This window comes from Camelus dromedarius, chromosome 10 (assembly GCF_036321535.1).
Source record: "Camelus dromedarius isolate mCamDro1 chromosome 10, mCamDro1.pat, whole genome shotgun sequence".
NCBI classification, from domain to species: domain Eukaryota; kingdom Metazoa; phylum Chordata; class Mammalia; order Artiodactyla; family Camelidae; genus Camelus; species Camelus dromedarius.
Genome location: NC_087445.1, coordinates 72,339,878 through 72,357,387, shown reverse-complemented (window position 1 = coordinate 72,357,387; position 17,510 = coordinate 72,339,878). Strand labels below are relative to the sequence as shown.

Here is a 17,510-nt window from a genome sequence, read left to right as displayed (position 1 = left end):
TCAGAGATTACTTGGGCTAATCTAGTTAATCTACTGAATGGGACTAGAGCTTTGGGCAAAGCATTTCAAAGCTTCTTATTTGTCTTACTGAAATAGTAAGAAAAAATACCAAGAATTTCTCAGAGGCAAAAATGAACAGGTTTATAACAAAGATCTTTTCACCCTGTAGGATAACAGGTTCTAACAGATACAGTAGCTGTGGTTAAGTTTTCTACAGCTTCAAATGAAAATGCCTTTGTTTAGAATTAAGCCTTAAAAGTCCTAGGCCTATGCATGCATTTAACCCAGCTTCTTGCAGATGTCCACCTACAGGGGTGCAAACATCAGTGTGCAGTCACGTGCTGTAAGCTTCCTTTTGTACAATACACCCAGAATAGGCAAAGCCACAGAGACAGGAAGCAGAGGGGAATGGGGTGTGACTACTGCTGGGGTTTGGGGTGTTCTTCTAGGATGATGAAAAAGTTTCAAAACTAGAGTGTGGCTGCACAACACTGAACACACTAAATGCCACTGAACTACACACTTTAAAATGGTTAACTATGGTATGTTAAACAAAAAAAAAAACCATAAAAAAAAAAAAACAAAAAACTAAAAACAGTTGGGACCTCCTACCAGAGGTTGTGACTGGAAGAGCACCAACTGCCAACTCCCGCCCCAGCAGAGGGAAGGCCCCAGATGAAACACTCGTACACACATACACTTGCGTGTGGGAGGGGTCACTGCTAGATGGCACAGAACATACAAAGGAAGTGTCTGTCCTAAGTGAGACTGCGAAACAAGCTATCACCCACTCAGTGGAATGCTACGCGGCCTTCAAAAAGACAGGTGGCAGGTCATGGATCCTTCTACAAGACAGCTGGACTCTTCAAGTTGACGTCGCGAAAGACAAAGAGGGCAGAGGGCACTATTCAAGGCTGAGGAGACAAGACTACGAATAGAAATGCCCAACAGGATCCTGGTCACAAACTCAGGCCTGGCTTTAAAACACACACTTGAGACAGTTGGGGAGCATGGACTTCCACGGAATATGACTGCACCAGTGTTAGGATTTCCTAGGTGTGATGGTGGGAGAAGGCCCTTGTTCCCAGGAGCTACATGCTGAAGTATCAGATGTAAAGTACAGATACCTGCAACCTACTTCCAAGAGGCTCACAAAAACAAAAGCAAATGTCATAGAAAGCTGCCCTGCGACCACAGGTGAAGGGTATCATGGGTGTTCATGGTTTTATTCTTTCCATTTCTCTCTAGCCTTAAAATTTTTCTAAATTAAAAAAAAATTGTGGATATATACAAACTAGATAAACACGGTCCCATTGCAGAGCACAGGGAATTATATTCAATAGTCTAAAATAAGCTATAATGAAAAATAAAAAAAGAACATACTCGTGTGTAACTGAATCACCATGTCACACACCAGAAACTAGCACGATATTGTAACTCAACTACAATTAAAAACAAAAAGTTCAGAGGAAAGACTAAGGTGTCTACACTGAGTGACAGACACGTCTGAGGAGGGGGAGACGTGTGTGCACAGACTTGGACAGGAAGCGGAGACTTCTTTTTGACTTCCTGGCACCCGGTAGTCTGCATAGTTCACATGGAGCCTGGATGACTCCCCTAGCAGAAAAGACACGAGGAAGGCCCATGCCCCAGGGCCAGGGCTCCTCACCGGAAGTCGCTGAGGAAGCGCTGCAGGTCGTGGGAGTCGCCCAGCTTGGCCTTGCGCTGGTCGGCGCGCTTGCCCAGGCTGCTCCACGCCTGGTTTAACTCGGTGCATTTCTCCTGTAGGTCCTCGGCCGACTCGGGGTGGGACTGGATCAGGCGCTCGGCGGTCTCCCCGAGGGAATTCACCTGGGGGCAGAAGGTGGTGAGGGAGCAGAATGGAGGGAGCTCCAGGCAGACCCGTAGGAGACGACTCTGCACCTCATCCTCTCACCTTGTCGCCGAGAGCCGCGAGGTCCCGCTCAAAGCCCTCATGCTTGCGCTGCAGGGCTTGGACGCTGGCCAGGTCGTGGCCATAATTGTCTGTGTTTAGAGCCTGATTCTTCTCTTCAATCCATTCTTTGGTTTCATCAGCATCTCTACAGGTGAGACACACATTCAAGTTAGTAACTGCCTAGTATGGTTGCCACGACTTCAGGACAAATCAGAAATTTCATCCCGCTGGCATCTGCTCACATGTCAGTGGCCACTACCACAGCTCAAACGAACAGGGCACACACACTCAGCCCTCCGCAGTAGCTACTGAGCACCCCATGCACCTGTGTGAGACACGGTCCCAGGTGCCAGAGCACAAACATCAACAAGATCCAGCCGTGACTCCAAGGCCGTGGTTGGCAAGGCTGGGGGCTATTGATGTAAACTGACCTTCGCCTCCCCACCCCCTTGCAGCTCGGGCCGCCCCTCACCTGTGGAACCTCTGCACTTCGTGGGCGCTGCCCAGGAGCTGGCTCCGCTCCTCGGCCAGCTGCTGCAGGGACCGCCACCGCTCGTTCAGCTCCTGCGGGAGGACAGCAAAGCGTCAGTCCACATCAGACTCTGGGAAAGGGGCCAAAGAACCAGAGGATGGTGGCTTAACTTGAAAGGAAAGGCTGGGGCACAATTTCCTTTTTCTAGCCTCCCTGGTTCAATCAATTAGTACGCAATGGCAGCACAAATCCAGAAAGTCAGACCTCGCCACAGCCCACGGTGCTGACACTCCACCAGCACCTGACTTGGAATCACCTCGGAAGCAGCAGGAGACACAACGCTGACTTAGCCTCACTCTCAGCTCCCAGCCTGGTGTCTGCCTTAGTGACGGCTTCACAGTAACTGCTGAGTGGCTAAATCCCCGCGTCTACCGCTCCCCACCCAGGCACGGCCGCCCTGCCAGGGAGCAGCAGCAGAGCTGCAGGACCTTGTACCGGGGAGACAGACCAGCTTGGGGTCCAGAAAGGAGGCAAGAAAGGCATTAACTGCCTCCTGGACAACACCCTCCTCGTAGATCCCGGCCCTCCTGGGAGGTAAGGGGAGGCTGGCTCCACCGGTTAGACCTGGCAAGGTCTCAACTGGGAAAGCCAACCATGCCCGCCTGCTGCACGAGGAGAGTCGGGATTTGTCCCCTTGGACCCAGGAGAGTGACAAGTGCTACAGCTCACACAACTAATCTGAACAAGTGCCTTGCTGAAGACGGGAGAAGGAAACAGCGAAGGAGACCAGGAGACAAGCGAAGCTGCCACAGTTTCTTACCTTGATGGAATTAAAGGTGGCCACGGTGTGAACCATCAGGCGAGCAGACTATGTGGGGAGGAAAGCAGAAGAGCACACTAATCAAGTGTCTGCCGATTAAGAGAGAAATCTGAGATGCAAGTGCCGTGAATTAGGTCTCAATTGTCCACCAAAATGATTGTAAATGGATACCATCAAAATCCTGAGCACAGCAGTAATAAAAGTCTCAAGGACCAGAGAATCAAGAAGAAATACAAGTGCACAATCAGACCCACCTCGCTGATTAATTTTACTCCAAGAGTGAAAAGAGTGGTGAAAACCACAATTAAAAAAGCTGACTGGACAGAAAAAACCAGCTCAAAGAATACCGATTGATATCTGTTTCTTGCCCCTATTACAGAACAGTCCAGAAAACACACTTGGTTTAACAAATGCTGGCAGCTGTTTATTTAAATCATTAAATACACCATTAATTTCATTTCTATTTATGGTTATTGGACTGCTGTCCCTTCTAACAGTGTCCCCTTGAACTATGGGCAACAGCCTTACCAGACGAAAAAGAAAGTAAACTGGTGAATTAGCTTTCTTCTCATCAATGCAGTTACTTCCTCTAAAAAAAAGCAAATGCCCCTGGGATCTCAGAGCCCAGCGAGCTTTATCTGAAAGAAACCCCTTGGCAGGCACCGTGACACCTTCTCGTCAAATACGTAAAGACAAGGAGGAGCCGAGCTTGGACGCAGGGAGTTAGGCTCCTGGATGTTCCTATGACACACCCAAGTGACATTTTCTTTTCTTTTTTTTAATGGAGGTACTGGAGTTTGAATCCAGGATCTTGTGCATGCTAAGCACACGCTCTACTACTGAGCTATTTCCCTACCGCCCCAGGTGCCATTTTCAACCAGTGTGGGTGTGCACAGGGTTCAGAAGGCAGACACTTATTGTCTCCGATCCTTTTCAGGAATAGGAGATACTGTAGTTTGTAAAGCCATCTGAAATACATTTTTGAGATAATACTTGTTATCAGAAATACTCTGGCAAAATCTGCCAGGAGGTCTGGTAGATAAGGGTGTTGCCCATTCACATAACCAATGATTGGATTTTGCATTTAAGGAAAGTTAAGATTGAGAAAAGGGGAGAAAGCTGAACTGAGAAAAACATGCACCCTTCCCCCTAATTTGGAGCTTATTTTAAGAAGCAGAAGAGTCTGAGCCAGGAAGGATAAGGAGGCTAAAGAAACAGACTCCTTTCAGCCTAGGTCCTCACAATAGGCCAAACCAGGTGGCAGGGCTGAGAAGTACAACCTAGGGGCCAGTGTGGGGAGCCTCTATGGTTTTAGGTTTTCATGCTTTCCTCTTATTTTAGGAAGGCACACTCTCATAAAGCAGAAACCTGCTCTGAGTTATAGAACTCCCGTGACACTTCCTGAAGAGTGGGTGAGGAGGAAGGGGCCAGAACTGGGACTCAGGTAGCTAGCCCCACAATCACAGCTACAAACACTTCATGTGAAAAAGCTTCTCCCCTGTCCCCCAGGTCAGAGTCACGCCCACTCTGGTCAGGCACCACCCTAAGTCTGTCTGGAATAACGTCCACTGCAGTTGATAAACACCTGGTGTCCCCTCTTCACCTCTCTCCTCAGGATCTGGATCTTCTATGAAGCCTTTCTTAGGCCACAGGAGCAAGCAGTCAGACAGACAATGAGGGGGAAGTGTACTCCACTGCTCATCCTCACGTCATCTTCTTCTGGGCTGCAGACCTACTGATGGGACCATGCCAGACTATGCAAGTGTGACCTCTACAAAGTGCAGTTGCCCCTATATCCTTGGTACCCGATGGGGAGTGGTCCCAGGACCCCTGAGGTTGCTCAAGTCTCTTACAGTTGGCCCTCTGTATGTGTGGATTCCGCATCCTTGATTTCAACCAACCATGGATCGAATACTAGTATTTTCAATTGGTGGTTGTTTGAACCTGCAGATGCAGACCCAGGGATACAGAGGGCCAGCTGTATCCTCTGGTGGTGATGGTGCAGGACAAATGTGATCTAATGGAACTTACACTGCACATCTACTTGGGGACATTCTGCTTTTGCAAATTAAGCATCACATTTCAAGACATGAGATTCAAAGAACACAACACCAGGATCAGAAAGACACCAGGCTCAGACAAGCCTGAATACTAACAAATAGGCACAGCAGAAAAGGACAAAAAGTATTTCTGCTCCTAGAAAACCTTCGGAAACAATAATGTGGAAAGGAGTCCTTACCTTCCATGGGGAGGCTGTCTTGGAATCAGTTTCATCCTATTAGAAGAAAAAGGAGGCGTTTAGGCAGCTGAACAATTGAGCACAAAACAACGCAGCACCCCGCCTTCCCTCCGAATGCTGGGAAGTTCACAGAGAAATCAGCCAGAACAGCAGCTCCCCGCTGTGATTCACAGCTTATCACTGGCTGGCAGCGAACGGCAAGGCCGCTTGAGGGAAATGAAGCAAACAAACAGGAGAGAAAAATTCTTTTTTTTTTCATGTGGAAGAAATGGAGAGAATGTGGAAATTTAGTAAGAAAATGACCAGCTTCTCTTTACGTCATATCCATAGGATACTTTGAAAAAGGATAATAACCTAAATAATTGCTGTGGAAAAGGTTTAGGAAATGAAGAAAGAAAAACTATTTTGGTCTTTTGGAGAATGGCAAATTGAAACCAATTTCTGCTTTCTTTTCCACAGATTTTTATACACAAAAGGCATTTCTGAGGTTCAAGAACAGAAACCCTTATGAGGCTCTCGACTTCATACTCTTCCCAAGATCTGATCCTTCTCAAGTTCACATTCCACACGGAGCCCCTGACACTTACCCTCGGCATCGCGCCATACACCTCCTACAAGGAGAGAGGAAAACCAGCTTTATTACTGGAGGAAAAACAAACTTCTAAGTAACACTCATCCCTGTCATGTCATTCCTGGAGAGCGGGAGAAAATTACAAAAAGGCAGGCAACCCGAATGGCCACAGGAACTTTTTTTTTTAATTGTCTTTTTGTTTTGTTTTGTTTCGTTTGTCAGAGAAGGTAATTAGGTTTATTCATTTATTTTAGAGGAGGTACTGGGGATTGAACCCAGGACCTCGTGCATACTAAGCAGATGCTCTACCACTGAGCTATACAGGCCCCTCTCCCCTACAGGAACTTCTTAAAGTCTACAGAGAGACCAAGTGTTTATATACAAAACCTTTCATTTATTCATCTAAAGAACTGCATGACTTTAGTAACCAGTTAAAGGCTAAAGAAACATCAAACAACTTTCACAACAGTTAATGGGCATGCGGGGGAGACAGGAGCTGTTCTTCCCTGCTGTCAAGAGTAAACTGGGGTGGAGGGGAGGTAGAGCTCAGTGGTAGAGTGTGCTTAGCACGCACGAGGTCCTGGGTTCAATCCCCAGTACCTCCACTAAAATAACTAAGTAAATAAATAAACCTAATTACCTCCACCCTAAACCAACCAACCAACCAAAAAAACCAAAGAGTAAGCCAGATGGTGCAGGTCCCGCAGAGGACTAGACCTGCTCCCCGGCAGTAACTGCGCTACAGAGCATGCTCGCTGGGCTACAGAGGAGCGGGACGGAACGCTCCACGCAAGAGCCAGACATTCACCTGCTGCTGCACTGCCTGCACCTCCTCTGCCATCAGACCTTCAGACTCCAGGTCTTCAGCCACCTTGTTAATGTCCTTCAGCCGCGACTCATTGGCCTTGAGATCCTTTAAAGAAAAAGACAAAATAACTAAAAGCAACAATAGCAATTCAAAGGAGAAGGGCAACAGACATTCATCAACTATGGTCTGAAGCTGTAAATTTCCGTTTAACAGGCATCCCGTAAATGATTTTTCTACTCCTTGGCAGTGACCTAAATCAGAAAAACCTGATTGTCCCTATCAAGGAATTAAGAAAACAACAGGTTATTGGAAAGTCTGTCTCATTTTACTGAACTAACTGTAGTTAATGAACCCTTATTCTGATTGAATGGGTTTTTTTTTTAAACCTTTCTTTGTGGGAGAGAGGACACACAGTAAAAGTGTAACTGAATTTTACTGCTAGCCACTGTGGGAGCAAAGCCCCCACCTATTTGAACTGGTTATAGGAATACTTCTAAACTCAAGAATGGATAAACAAACTGTGGTATACGCATACCATGGAATGTTGGCCATAAAAAGTTATAGACCATGTACACGTCTACACGGATGAACTTCGAAAATGTTATGTTCAGCGAAAGCAAAGTCACAAAATACATGATTCCACCTATATAAAATGTCCAGAATACATATATCCAGAGACACAAAGCAGGCCAGCGGTTGTCGGGTGCTGGGCTGGAGGGTGATGAGAAGCGACTGCTTAATGGGCATGTGGTTTCCTTCTGAAGTGATACAAAATGTTCTGGAACCAGACAGAGGTGATGGTTATACAACACTGTGAATGTACTAAGCGCTCCTGAATTGTACCCTTTAAAATGGTTAACTGAATGGTATGTGAATTCGCCCCCAACTTAAAAAATCACTTTTTGGACATGAGGTTCAGGAAAGTTCTTAAAACAATGTGTAGAGAAAACTGCGTATGTTTCCTCAAAAGTAAACCAGTCCAAGAAAAGTTCTCATTAAACTCACTTAAAAAAAGGCTACATAGATGGTGGAATATTATCTATGTAGCTTTCACTGTGGTACCCTGCAGTCAAAAATCAAGAGAACCAGATCTTTGAACAATTTTTCAGTTCAGCTGCAAGACGGCTGTACCTTCTGGAAGTCGTCAAACTTCTTCTGCAGCACCTCCACCTGCTCCAAGTCTGCGCCGACCTCCTCGCTGGTCAGGGCCGCTTCCTTCTCATTGATCCACTGCTGCAGCTCATTTGCTTCACGGAACAGCATAAACTTCTTACAACTCTTCTCCAACATGCCTTTGCGCTTCTCACCCAGTTCCAGCAGAGAATGGTACCTGACGGGATTCAAGAGGGTGACAAGAGGGGCAAGGGAGGCAGTTAGCATCCTCCAGAGGCCAACACAATGGCAAACCACCAGCTGTCTCCAAGATGTGGGTCCAAGGCTATGAGTTTGTAATGATGGTGACCTGGTGACAAAGTATCAGAACGTGGATGAAGATGAAGACCCCAAGGACCCACAGACAGCCTCTGGGACAAGCACACACGCTACTGTTCACAACCGGGTGGCTGGGACCGCCAGGCACACTCATCCCTCAGCCAAGTGTGCACTTAAAACATCACAATCACAAATGACCGAAACCAAGCGCTTAGCAGAACAACACAGGCTTCATGCGACTACAGCTGAGAGATGAGATGAATTTTCTGGGTGTAATGTACACAGAGGGCTGTTCTCCTGTTGTATGATTCTCCCAGCAGACCCGACGGTAGGGCAAGGTACAACTGAGCTTTAAAACAGCCTCACAGAGGACGCTAGTATCTCTGGAAGAGTAGGAAATTTCTATTGTTTCTAAAATAATGCATTTCTCAGAAAGTTTTGGCAACTTCAGAATGAAAATCATGCAATTCATGTTTCATTAGCTGAAAATTTCTTAGGAAGAATCAAAGCATACTCTACCCCTGGGGAACTAAAATACCAAAGGCTGAACTCCTACTATTTTTGGAGACATGAAAATGACAAACTTAATACAACTGAGTTAAAAGTAAAAAAAAAAAAATAAAAAAAAAAAATCTAGAAGCAAGTCTAAGCTTCCAAAAGTGAAATAGAAAGGGAATGAATTACCAAGAATCAGAGCACTTTAAGAGAGGCACTTAGTTTCCTGCCTACTGAGGACACTACCACATCGGCCTGCAGGTCTGCTGCTGAGAGCGGCTGGTCCAGCACAAAAGCCAACAGGAGGGGAACCAACCACACTCTGAACACACAGCTGCACATAAGCAACCAACAAGAGAAGCGCCATCAGCTGACACAGCTTCACCGAAACCTTCCCTCGTGAGCGAAAGCGGCTGCCAGAGATGCGGCCCCTCCCACCACCTCGCCTTCCTGGATGAACGAGTGCCTTCAAGAGAAGCGGCAGAGGGAGGATGGACAGGGAGGGCCATGGACACGGTGCTCGGCACGGCTTCCAGCCTACTCACAGTTCTTCCACCTGCTTCATACGCAGAGATACACTGCCGGCCTCCTTAGTTATGCGTGTCCTGCACAGAGGGGCACAGCAAAGGCATGCACGAATTAGTGGGATTAATCCACAGGGAGGAGAGGCGGCAGCTCCGACTGGTGCCATGATGGTAGATGTATCATGGGGGGAAAATTAAGGAGTCATTCAAATGCTCTTGGAAGCAGCCGAGGCAGGGAATGAAATCACAGTAAAGCAGGAAAATTCAATTAAATTAGAGGGTTAGTTCACCTTCATTTTCCTGACGTCTCCCTTGCTTAAGGCAGTACATTCTCCTGTGCTAGAAACACTGGTCACTTCACAGAGCAAGCCAGGGAATAAAGCGACTGCCCAGAGGAAATGATTTTACTGAGGGCTAAGTTGCAACTTTAGTCACACGTCTGGTCCATTTTTTTGCTGTTGTATTTACCACCCAGGCCAAAACCTCTTCTTGTCTCAACGTTAACAGAAAAAGTCAGTAAGTATACAAATAACTGACCTTTGCAGGGATCATTAGGGTCAGAAAAGTCCTATCGTTCTAAACTCTAGTGAGAATGTATTTTCTGGATTATCTCTCAAGGGTCCAAAGCTTTTAACTTCATTAGTGGAGTAAGATAATACCTGAGTGAGGGACACAGGTCTTTATGGAGGCTCAGCTACAGAAAAGAAGACAGAGCCATTTCATAAAAAATAAACTCCATTCTCAGAGGACAAAGCCATGGTCGAGACTCTCTATCCAGCCTTTTACAAAGGGCAGAGCTGTAGAGTGTGGAACAGCTAAAAACCCGATTTCAGAAAGAACTTCCTGAACTAGAGGACGAAAGATAAGATAGTAATGATCAGAAGATGCTGTTTAGGAAAAGGAACTCGCAAATAGAAGGGAATAAAACAAAACAAAGGAAAATAAAAGTACGGGCCAGGGATCTGGGGTTCCAGCAGAGTCGTGTGTGTCAGAAGTGACTTGGGGAAAGCAGGAAGACTACGTCCTCGAGGGCAGACGGGCACCAGAAGAACATTCGCTCTGGAAGCCTCAGGACACACTGTCTAAACCTCGGCCCCAACCGATGCCTGGACCGGACCTGTGTGACCAACCGCGCAGCCCTTACTGGTTGTCGATCTGGTCCTGTCGCAGGGCGATGCTGCCCTGCTCCTCCAGGAGGTTCTCCCGGGAGGCGGACTGCGCGGGGTCCAGCTTCTTCACGTATGCAGCCGGCACAAAACCCTGACGATCGTTCACTTCCACTTTCCACCAGTCCTATGGGGAAATAAAGAGACTTGAAAGCTAATCCCTCCCCTGAGGAAGGGAGAATCCAAGGAGGCCTGGGCGCACGGGCACATGTGCACATGTGTTCGGACAGAAGAGGGCTCCAATCACATCAAGAGGATCCCACAATAGTGCCAAAGTCACCTGGGGTTTAAGGACTGAAATTTCGGTCCCTTTGTGACCTGCCAAGTCTGGAGAGGGTCACGAGTGAAGCAGCGGTGACGCTGTCCTTCTCTCTGCTTGGACCCAACCCTGCGTTAACTCTGCAGCCCCAAGCCACATGATACGCAGTGCTTCACATCGCCTGCAGCTAGCAGCTGCTGCAGCGCCAGCGCAGACATAAATACCCACAGTCGCAGGAATTCCTACTGCATGACGCTGCTCTTGGGTAAACCAGAGTTAGACCCGCAGGTTAGTTTAGGTTTAGAGTCAATAGAAAGCTATGAATCAGGCTTCCCCAAACTCTCATGAGTGGGGTAAACCGAGGGTGTGGGAATAAGGAGGTTCTTCACAACAGTGAGGACATCCTCCAGCCTAAGCCATGTCTGGATTAGTCAAGTGACAGGTGGAGCATCATGGCCTCACTACAAGGCCACTGTCCAACCAGAGTATGTCCAGGAAGAAAGGCTGATGAACCAGGCAGCATCCAACTGAGAACAGAGCCTACAGGGTAATGTTAGAGCCGTCCTCAACTGCCTGTTGTGGCTGCACAGTCTAGATAAAGAACCAGCACATACCAGTTAGACAGGCAGACTTTGGCTCACAAGAGAAAATATTCCACTTGGAGGTGTTCAATAGTGAAAAAAGCTACCCTTGAGGGTGAGTTGCCACACTAGCTTTTAGATATTCCAGAAAAAGACTGTCATCTTCCTGATCACAGGCAAAACAGGATAAACCCATCTGAAGCAGGAGGTTGACTAGGAGACTCCAGTATCTTTTCAAAGTCTAAATCAGTGTCATCCAGGAGAGACACCCTCGCAAGACACCCAGCTGAGCAGAATCAGCGGTGCTGACGGAAACCCACACACGGCCATGTCCTATCCTTGCCTTGTTGGTGCTGTTGAGTAAGGTGAGAATATCTCCTTTTTTCATGGTGACCTCCCGAGGGCTCTTCTCCTGGTAGTCATAGAGGGCCAAGACCAGCTCCTTTCCGGTCTCATCATCCATGGGGGCCACTTGTTGCTAAAAAATCCAAATGAAGGGCAAACACGGTTAAAGGATGTCCACGGTGTGAGATCTAAACACACGACAGATTCCAACGGCAACAGCTGTATCAATTTCACCAAGCACACGTTTTGTGAGAGTTACTCTCTAAAGCTACTGATAAAAATCTGACTCAGGAAGTTTAGCTGCCTGGTACCTTTAAGGTCACAAGAATGTCACCTACGACCATGACTCCTGCTGGCAGCGTCTGGGTCCCCCACCCCCACCACCCCACTGAACTCCCAGCTGCCTCACCCGGCACGACTGAGCTTGTTCCCGGAGAGCCTGGATGCTGCTGCCGTAGGCGCTGAGGTCGGACATCAAAGCCTCGTGTTTCTTCAGCAGAGCCTGAAACCGACGTTACACACAGAGACCCTGAGCAAGGAGCTGGAGCCCCCGTCCCCTGCTGCCACCGGCCTCTGAAATCTATTCACTCCCATGACAATTCCATCACCCCTGGCTCTCTGCTCTGTCTCCCTTTCCAATAAACATTTAATTTGGAGGAAATACTGTGATTTCTATTCTTTTCCCCATGCCTTTACATACTGAATTATGGGACATAAAGAACAGTATCACCCGTGTCAGTGGATCCACCATCCATCCTGAGAACTACACATTCCCAGTAAGTGGAAGTTGGCTGCACACTCTGCTCTCCCCCCAGGAACCCTTTTCCTCACCACACCAGGTGAGTCCCCATTTCCCTACCACCATTTCCAAAAATCACATATAGTCACGTCAATACTCAGCTCTTTCCAGTTTCTGGGAAGACTGGAAAGAAAAAGGGTAGGCACAGGGCTACACCTGGACCTTGATGAGTAAAACTTCATAGTTCCACTCAAAACAGATGGCTAACAATGCGCTGTGTGCGTGAATGTGACAAGAGAGGGGAAATGTAACAGTTGGGGTGACAGGCCATCTTCTCTCTCCCTCAGGTCTGACTGAATCTCCACAGTAAAAAGTGAAAAGAGATTCTGAGACACCCTGAAAAGCAGATAACCATGAGGCTGCACCTCCCTAACCGGCCCCCAGCCCGAGCCCCCGCAGACCGCGGCGCGGCTCACCTCGGCGGAGTCCTCGTCCTTCCCGTAGTCGGTGCTGCCCACGATGGGCTCCTTCTCCCGCATCCAGGACTCCGCCTCGTTGGCGTCGGCGAAGTACTGCTGGGCCTGCAGCGAGTCCTCCAGGTCCTGCCGCCGCTGTGACGCTTTGGATTTCAGCGCCTCCCACTTCTGGTTGAGCTCATTGAGCTTGGCCTTCACGTCCTCTGCAGCAAAATGGCCTGGGAGGCGGGCAGGGGAGGGGGATGAGGGGCACACTGACACGTGGCAGAAGGACAGGAAAGGTCTGTGTGCCCACAGCACTTCGACACTGCATCTTTCCCAGTTTTATAAGAGGCCCAGGTCCTGATCCTTTAGCAGATTTGCTAGGTTTTTGCCTCCTCAAACCATGATGTCTGTCTAGACTCTAAGAAGCAGAGATCCCTAGGTGGCGTCAGTGATGTCATCATAAAGAAACAATAAAAACCCAGCATCCCTAGTTCTCGGCCACAGAGACTCACATGCTCAGGGTGCCGTGTCGGACTCCCCACACCTGACCCCATTTAACCCTCACTGTGGGAGCAGGTGTTGCCATCCCCACTTCAGAGGTAAGGAGTTCAGGTTCAGAGAGACTACAGGATAGTCAAGGTCACAGCTGGGAGAGAGCGGGGACAGTCTTCAACCCCACAGCCAGCCTGACTCGGGTCCACGCTCTCCACCTTCCCAGGAGGGAGCCATGGGAATGAAAGCAAGCCACCATCCTGACACTCACTCACCTTCCTCCACCATGGCGTTCCCCTTCTGTGTAACTGCTTTGATGCGGGGTTCATGCCCAGCAATTTCTGCTTGAAGGGCTTGGTGTTTCTTTAGCAGATTCTGGACTCCAATCAGATCTTTGCCTGAAAGCAGAAACCACTCCCGAGTCACTATAAGAAAAGTCAGCATAACTGTCACTCTTAGCTCCTTCCCCCACAGTTTAACTTAAACTTGACCTTGTTCATTCTGACACTGGTCCCCTTTATCCTGTAAGACTAGAGCCCCGACCCCCTTGATTCCTACATGACAGAGGCAGGCTGACCTCTGTTGGTGGACGCAGCAATGGGTTCTTTCTCTCGAATCCATGTCTCCTCATCCTCAACATCACGGAAGAGCTGCTGTAAACGCAGAGAATCGGCCAGCTTCTGCTTCCGGGCAATCATGGGCTCTTTCAGAGCCTCATAGCGAGCCACGAGGGCTTCCTGCTTCTTCTTGATGTTTTCAGCATCAAAATGGCCAGCATCCTGGAACTGGCGAGCCTGAATGGTGATGCCATCAATTCGATCCTGTGAATGGAGAAGGACAGTCCTGAAAGCCTGGACCAGTGTTGGGCAACTATGTTATGGATGTTGCCAGGCTGACCTTGTTACTTCAGATGTGGTTGGGTCACATACTGAGAAACAGAACGTGGTTCTTTCCCCACACCTGAAAGTACTCTTTCTGCCATCGTTTTCCCCTCATTTTGCTCCCAGAAAGCTCAAGAAGGCAGTCTAATTAGAGCAAAAGCAAATGGTGCTTGTACAGTTCTCTAAGCGCACTGACACACTTCATCGCTCTCCAAACCAGTTTGGCCTTGACTGACCTGCCGTTCTCACTCCTACTGATTCTGCACTCATGGGCCCAACGCCAGTCCCCGTACCTGGTGTGCAGCCACGTCAGCCTCCAGCAGGGCGTGCTTCTTCTGGAGGTTCTGGACGTTGGTGAGGTCTTTGCCATAGTCATCGGAGGCCAGGTGACCTTCCACCTCATACAGCCACAGTTCGATATCCTCGACGTTGCGATTAAACTGCTGCTGCTGGTTGGCCTCGCGGAGCTTTATTCCTAGTCAAGGAGGCAAGTTTGTTAACACTCTCCTCCTGTCAACACTGCCCTTAAACATGACATCTTAGTGAAAAGACCACGGGTCAGGGCTTTGATTACAGCTTCACTTGTATCACGAAGGTGAAAAAAAACTGCAACCCCCGCTCTACCTGCTCGATGCTGAACTGGAAGCTGTTTAAAAACCACACTAACCCCTGTGAGATGAGGGCTTGAGAACGGTTAGACGTCCCCGGCTCACAGACAACCTTTGATTTTTCAGAGACGAAGTCCAGTTCCATGAGGGCGGGTGACAAACTCATTGCTTTTTCACTCAGCCTGCCCCCAACCTCCGCCGGCACGCTCAACCCCATTCACCAAACTAGCAAAGCATTCAGAACCCGAGGCAGGTGACTCCTGCTCAGGAAACGCGCCCAAACACCATGTCAGCCAGCTCCCCTTCCCTGGGTGGTGTGCGTCCCTAAACACGTCCCCGGGGAGGAAAATTTAATTCCCTGGATGTCCTGGCCGCAATCCCGTGTGGCTTCTCTCACCTTTCAGCTCTGTGGCCTCTAGCAGTTTCTTCCACAGGCTGATGACTTCATCCATGCGAGCTGCTACCTCATCCTTGGCATAGTGGTTGACGTCAATCAGCTTTTGCCCGGCTTTCTCCAGGGCATCAATGCGGCTTTGGTTTGCTGAGAGCTCAGCCTCAAAAGCCTGATGCTTCTGCACTTTTCCTTGTAGGTTGGAGGGGTCCTGCCAATAAAAGAAAGAAGGGGGTTCTACCTGGAGCCTGAGGACATCAAGTTAGACTGTGTTACCTTCACATTTATCTTTATAGGGGGATGTGTAAAACGGTCAGCTTTCATGAAATAGCATGTTTTTAGTAATTTCTGATTTCTTCCCTAAGCTACAATTTACTTGTGAAAGCTGTGTGCTTGGCTAACTACCCACGTACTACACGGCAACGCTAACGGGACATTACTTTATACGCTTCATCTGTGGCAGTTTTCATCTTCTCATTGACCCAGCTCTTGAGCTCATCAGAATCGCGGAAAAACTGCTGCAAGTGGAAGGAGTCGGCCAGCTGGGCCCGGCGGTACATGGCTCTCTCGTGGAGGGCGTTGCGGCGGCTCAACAGCTAAAAGACAAGGCTCCCTGTGAATCTCCAGCTCGCAGTCCCCACCAGACCTTTCTTGGAAGGGATACCCCCGGGCAGAAAGAAGGTGCACGAAGGAGCCGGACACTTACCGCATCTCGGCGAGTGGCCACATCCTCCATCGCATAGTGGTTGTTCTGAATGAGCTTGGTTGCAAATTCGTCTAATGCCTAGGGAGACGAACACGGGCTCTTCACTGGAGAGCCCCTCTCACTCTCCCACGGCTTGGCCCCCAGAGGAGAGCAAGCGCAGAGCAGGGCGCGAAACGCTCTAGACCTTAACACAGGTCAAGGTTTTCACTCCAAGGTTTGCTATGACACCTTTATCCCTTAACTGCTAAGTTTCTGCTCAGTGCTCCTGGTCAGATGGAACAACACTGAGCCAGCTTCACTCAGGACTGGAGACACTAGCTGCAGCTGATGCCATGACCTGAGCTGACAGGGGTGAGACATTCCCAGTTTGAGGATCTGTGTTCAGTGGGGAAAATACCTCTTACACTAATTCTTAACTACTTTTAGTGAGAAGAAAATCTCAACGCGGAGGTTTTTATCAAGAAGATGACGTTAGGGGATAGAGGTACAGCTTAGTGGCAGAGCACATGCTTAGCATGCAGGAGGCCCTGGGTTCAATCCCCAGTACCTCCACTAAAAAAATAATTTAAAAAAATGATGGTTTCATTCTAGAAGTTGCATTACGTCTCCAACAAGGTGGTTGACTATCATTGTGAGATTCTAAGCACCCACAGGAATGCCTTTCACATGGATCAAATCAGTTTAGAAACCTTTAGAACAAGAAGGGACCTCCACTTTGAAGGCACAACAAAGGATCTTACTGTAATCTTCTCCTCCTGGGCACTGAGGGATTTCTCAAAGTCCTCGTGCTTCTTGAGAAGCGCCTCCACACTATCCAGGGAATCGCCCAAGTCTTCATTCAACAGGAATGCCTTGCAAGAGGAAACAAAGTGATGAGATAACGTCCAACTCCTTTCACCTTGTAAGGCTGCAAAAGCAAAGGCCAAAATACAAAAAGAAGGAAAGAGATTCTATGGCTATTGAACTTCCAGATCTCTTCTGGAAAGCCTAAAGTCCTTAAAATCACTTGAAACTAATCCAACAAAAGCACAAAATCCCTGTTCTACATTCTCCTGAACTTTCTTTCAATAGCTCTTATTGCTTCCATTAGATTTAGACTATGCATAGTGCTATGTTTTTTGTTTTTTTCATAGTGCTATGTTTTAAGGGGGAAAAAATCTTCTCTAACAAAAAACTTTACACCATCACACTCATCTGAAACCTGGGGCCTTTTCTGAGGGCCTTCCACTCTGAGCAGCAGGGAAAACGCTGGCAGAGCCCATGAAAGCCGGCAGCCCCTCCCCATCTGATGCAGTACTGATTTCCCACACAGAGCAAGCTAACTGAGAAGGAGACAAGACAGAGACAGACAAAGAACTTCTTTTCTCCCGGCAGCGGCCAGGTTTCCGCTCACAAATCACCTCCTGTTTGCTCATCCAGTTGTCCACTTGCTCGGTGTCGCGGTAGAAGAGCTGCAGGTCCATGCACTGCTCGTACTGCTGCCGCCGCAGCTCCCACAGCTCCAGCAGCGCGGCCCGCTCCTCCGAGAGGATGGTCAGCTTGGAGGGGAGGGGGCAGAGGGGCGGAGGAAACGTCAGTCCTAAAG

At 48.5% G+C, this 17,510-nt stretch overlaps 1 protein-coding gene across 8 annotated transcripts in view; it reads right to left on the bottom strand.

Moving 5' to 3' along the window:
• SPTAN1 (spectrin alpha, non-erythrocytic 1) overlaps window positions 1-17,510 on the bottom strand; it is a 57,948-nt gene that overhangs the window by 19,956 nt on the left and 20,482 nt on the right. For 5 of the 8 annotated variants that reach the window (XM_031450577.2, XM_064490571.1, XM_064490573.1 and 2 more), the window contains exons 11-31: window positions 17,326-17,463; window positions 16,666-16,776; window positions 15,926-16,003; window positions 15,660-15,815; window positions 15,226-15,430; window positions 14,514-14,695; window positions 13,917-14,160; window positions 13,615-13,737; window positions 12,863-13,080; window positions 12,057-12,149; window positions 11,646-11,780; window positions 10,441-10,589; window positions 9,318-9,377; window positions 7,978-8,176; window positions 6,847-6,951; window positions 6,055-6,078; window positions 5,468-5,503; window positions 3,229-3,276; window positions 2,409-2,500; window positions 1,937-2,081; window positions 1,670-1,851 (exon numbers count right to left, since the gene is read on the bottom strand). In XM_031450577.2, the coding sequence (XP_031306437.1) occupies window positions 1,670-1,851; window positions 1,937-2,081; window positions 2,409-2,500; window positions 3,229-3,276; window positions 5,468-5,503; window positions 6,055-6,078; window positions 6,847-6,951; window positions 7,978-8,176; window positions 9,318-9,377; window positions 10,441-10,589; window positions 11,646-11,780; window positions 12,057-12,149; window positions 12,863-13,080; window positions 13,615-13,737; window positions 13,917-14,160; window positions 14,514-14,695; window positions 15,226-15,430; window positions 15,660-15,815; window positions 15,926-16,003; window positions 16,666-16,776; window positions 17,326-17,463 (2,723 nt within the window). The remainder of the gene's footprint in view (window positions 1-1,669; window positions 1,852-1,936; window positions 2,082-2,408; window positions 2,501-3,228; window positions 3,277-5,467; window positions 5,504-6,054; window positions 6,079-6,846; window positions 6,952-7,977; window positions 8,177-9,317; window positions 9,378-10,440; window positions 10,590-11,645; window positions 11,781-12,056; window positions 12,150-12,862; window positions 13,081-13,614; window positions 13,738-13,916; window positions 14,161-14,513; window positions 14,696-15,225; window positions 15,431-15,659; window positions 15,816-15,925; window positions 16,004-16,665; window positions 16,777-17,325; window positions 17,464-17,510) is intronic. The other 3 variants (XM_064490570.1, XM_064490574.1, XM_064490575.1) reach the window with 1 other exon arrangement.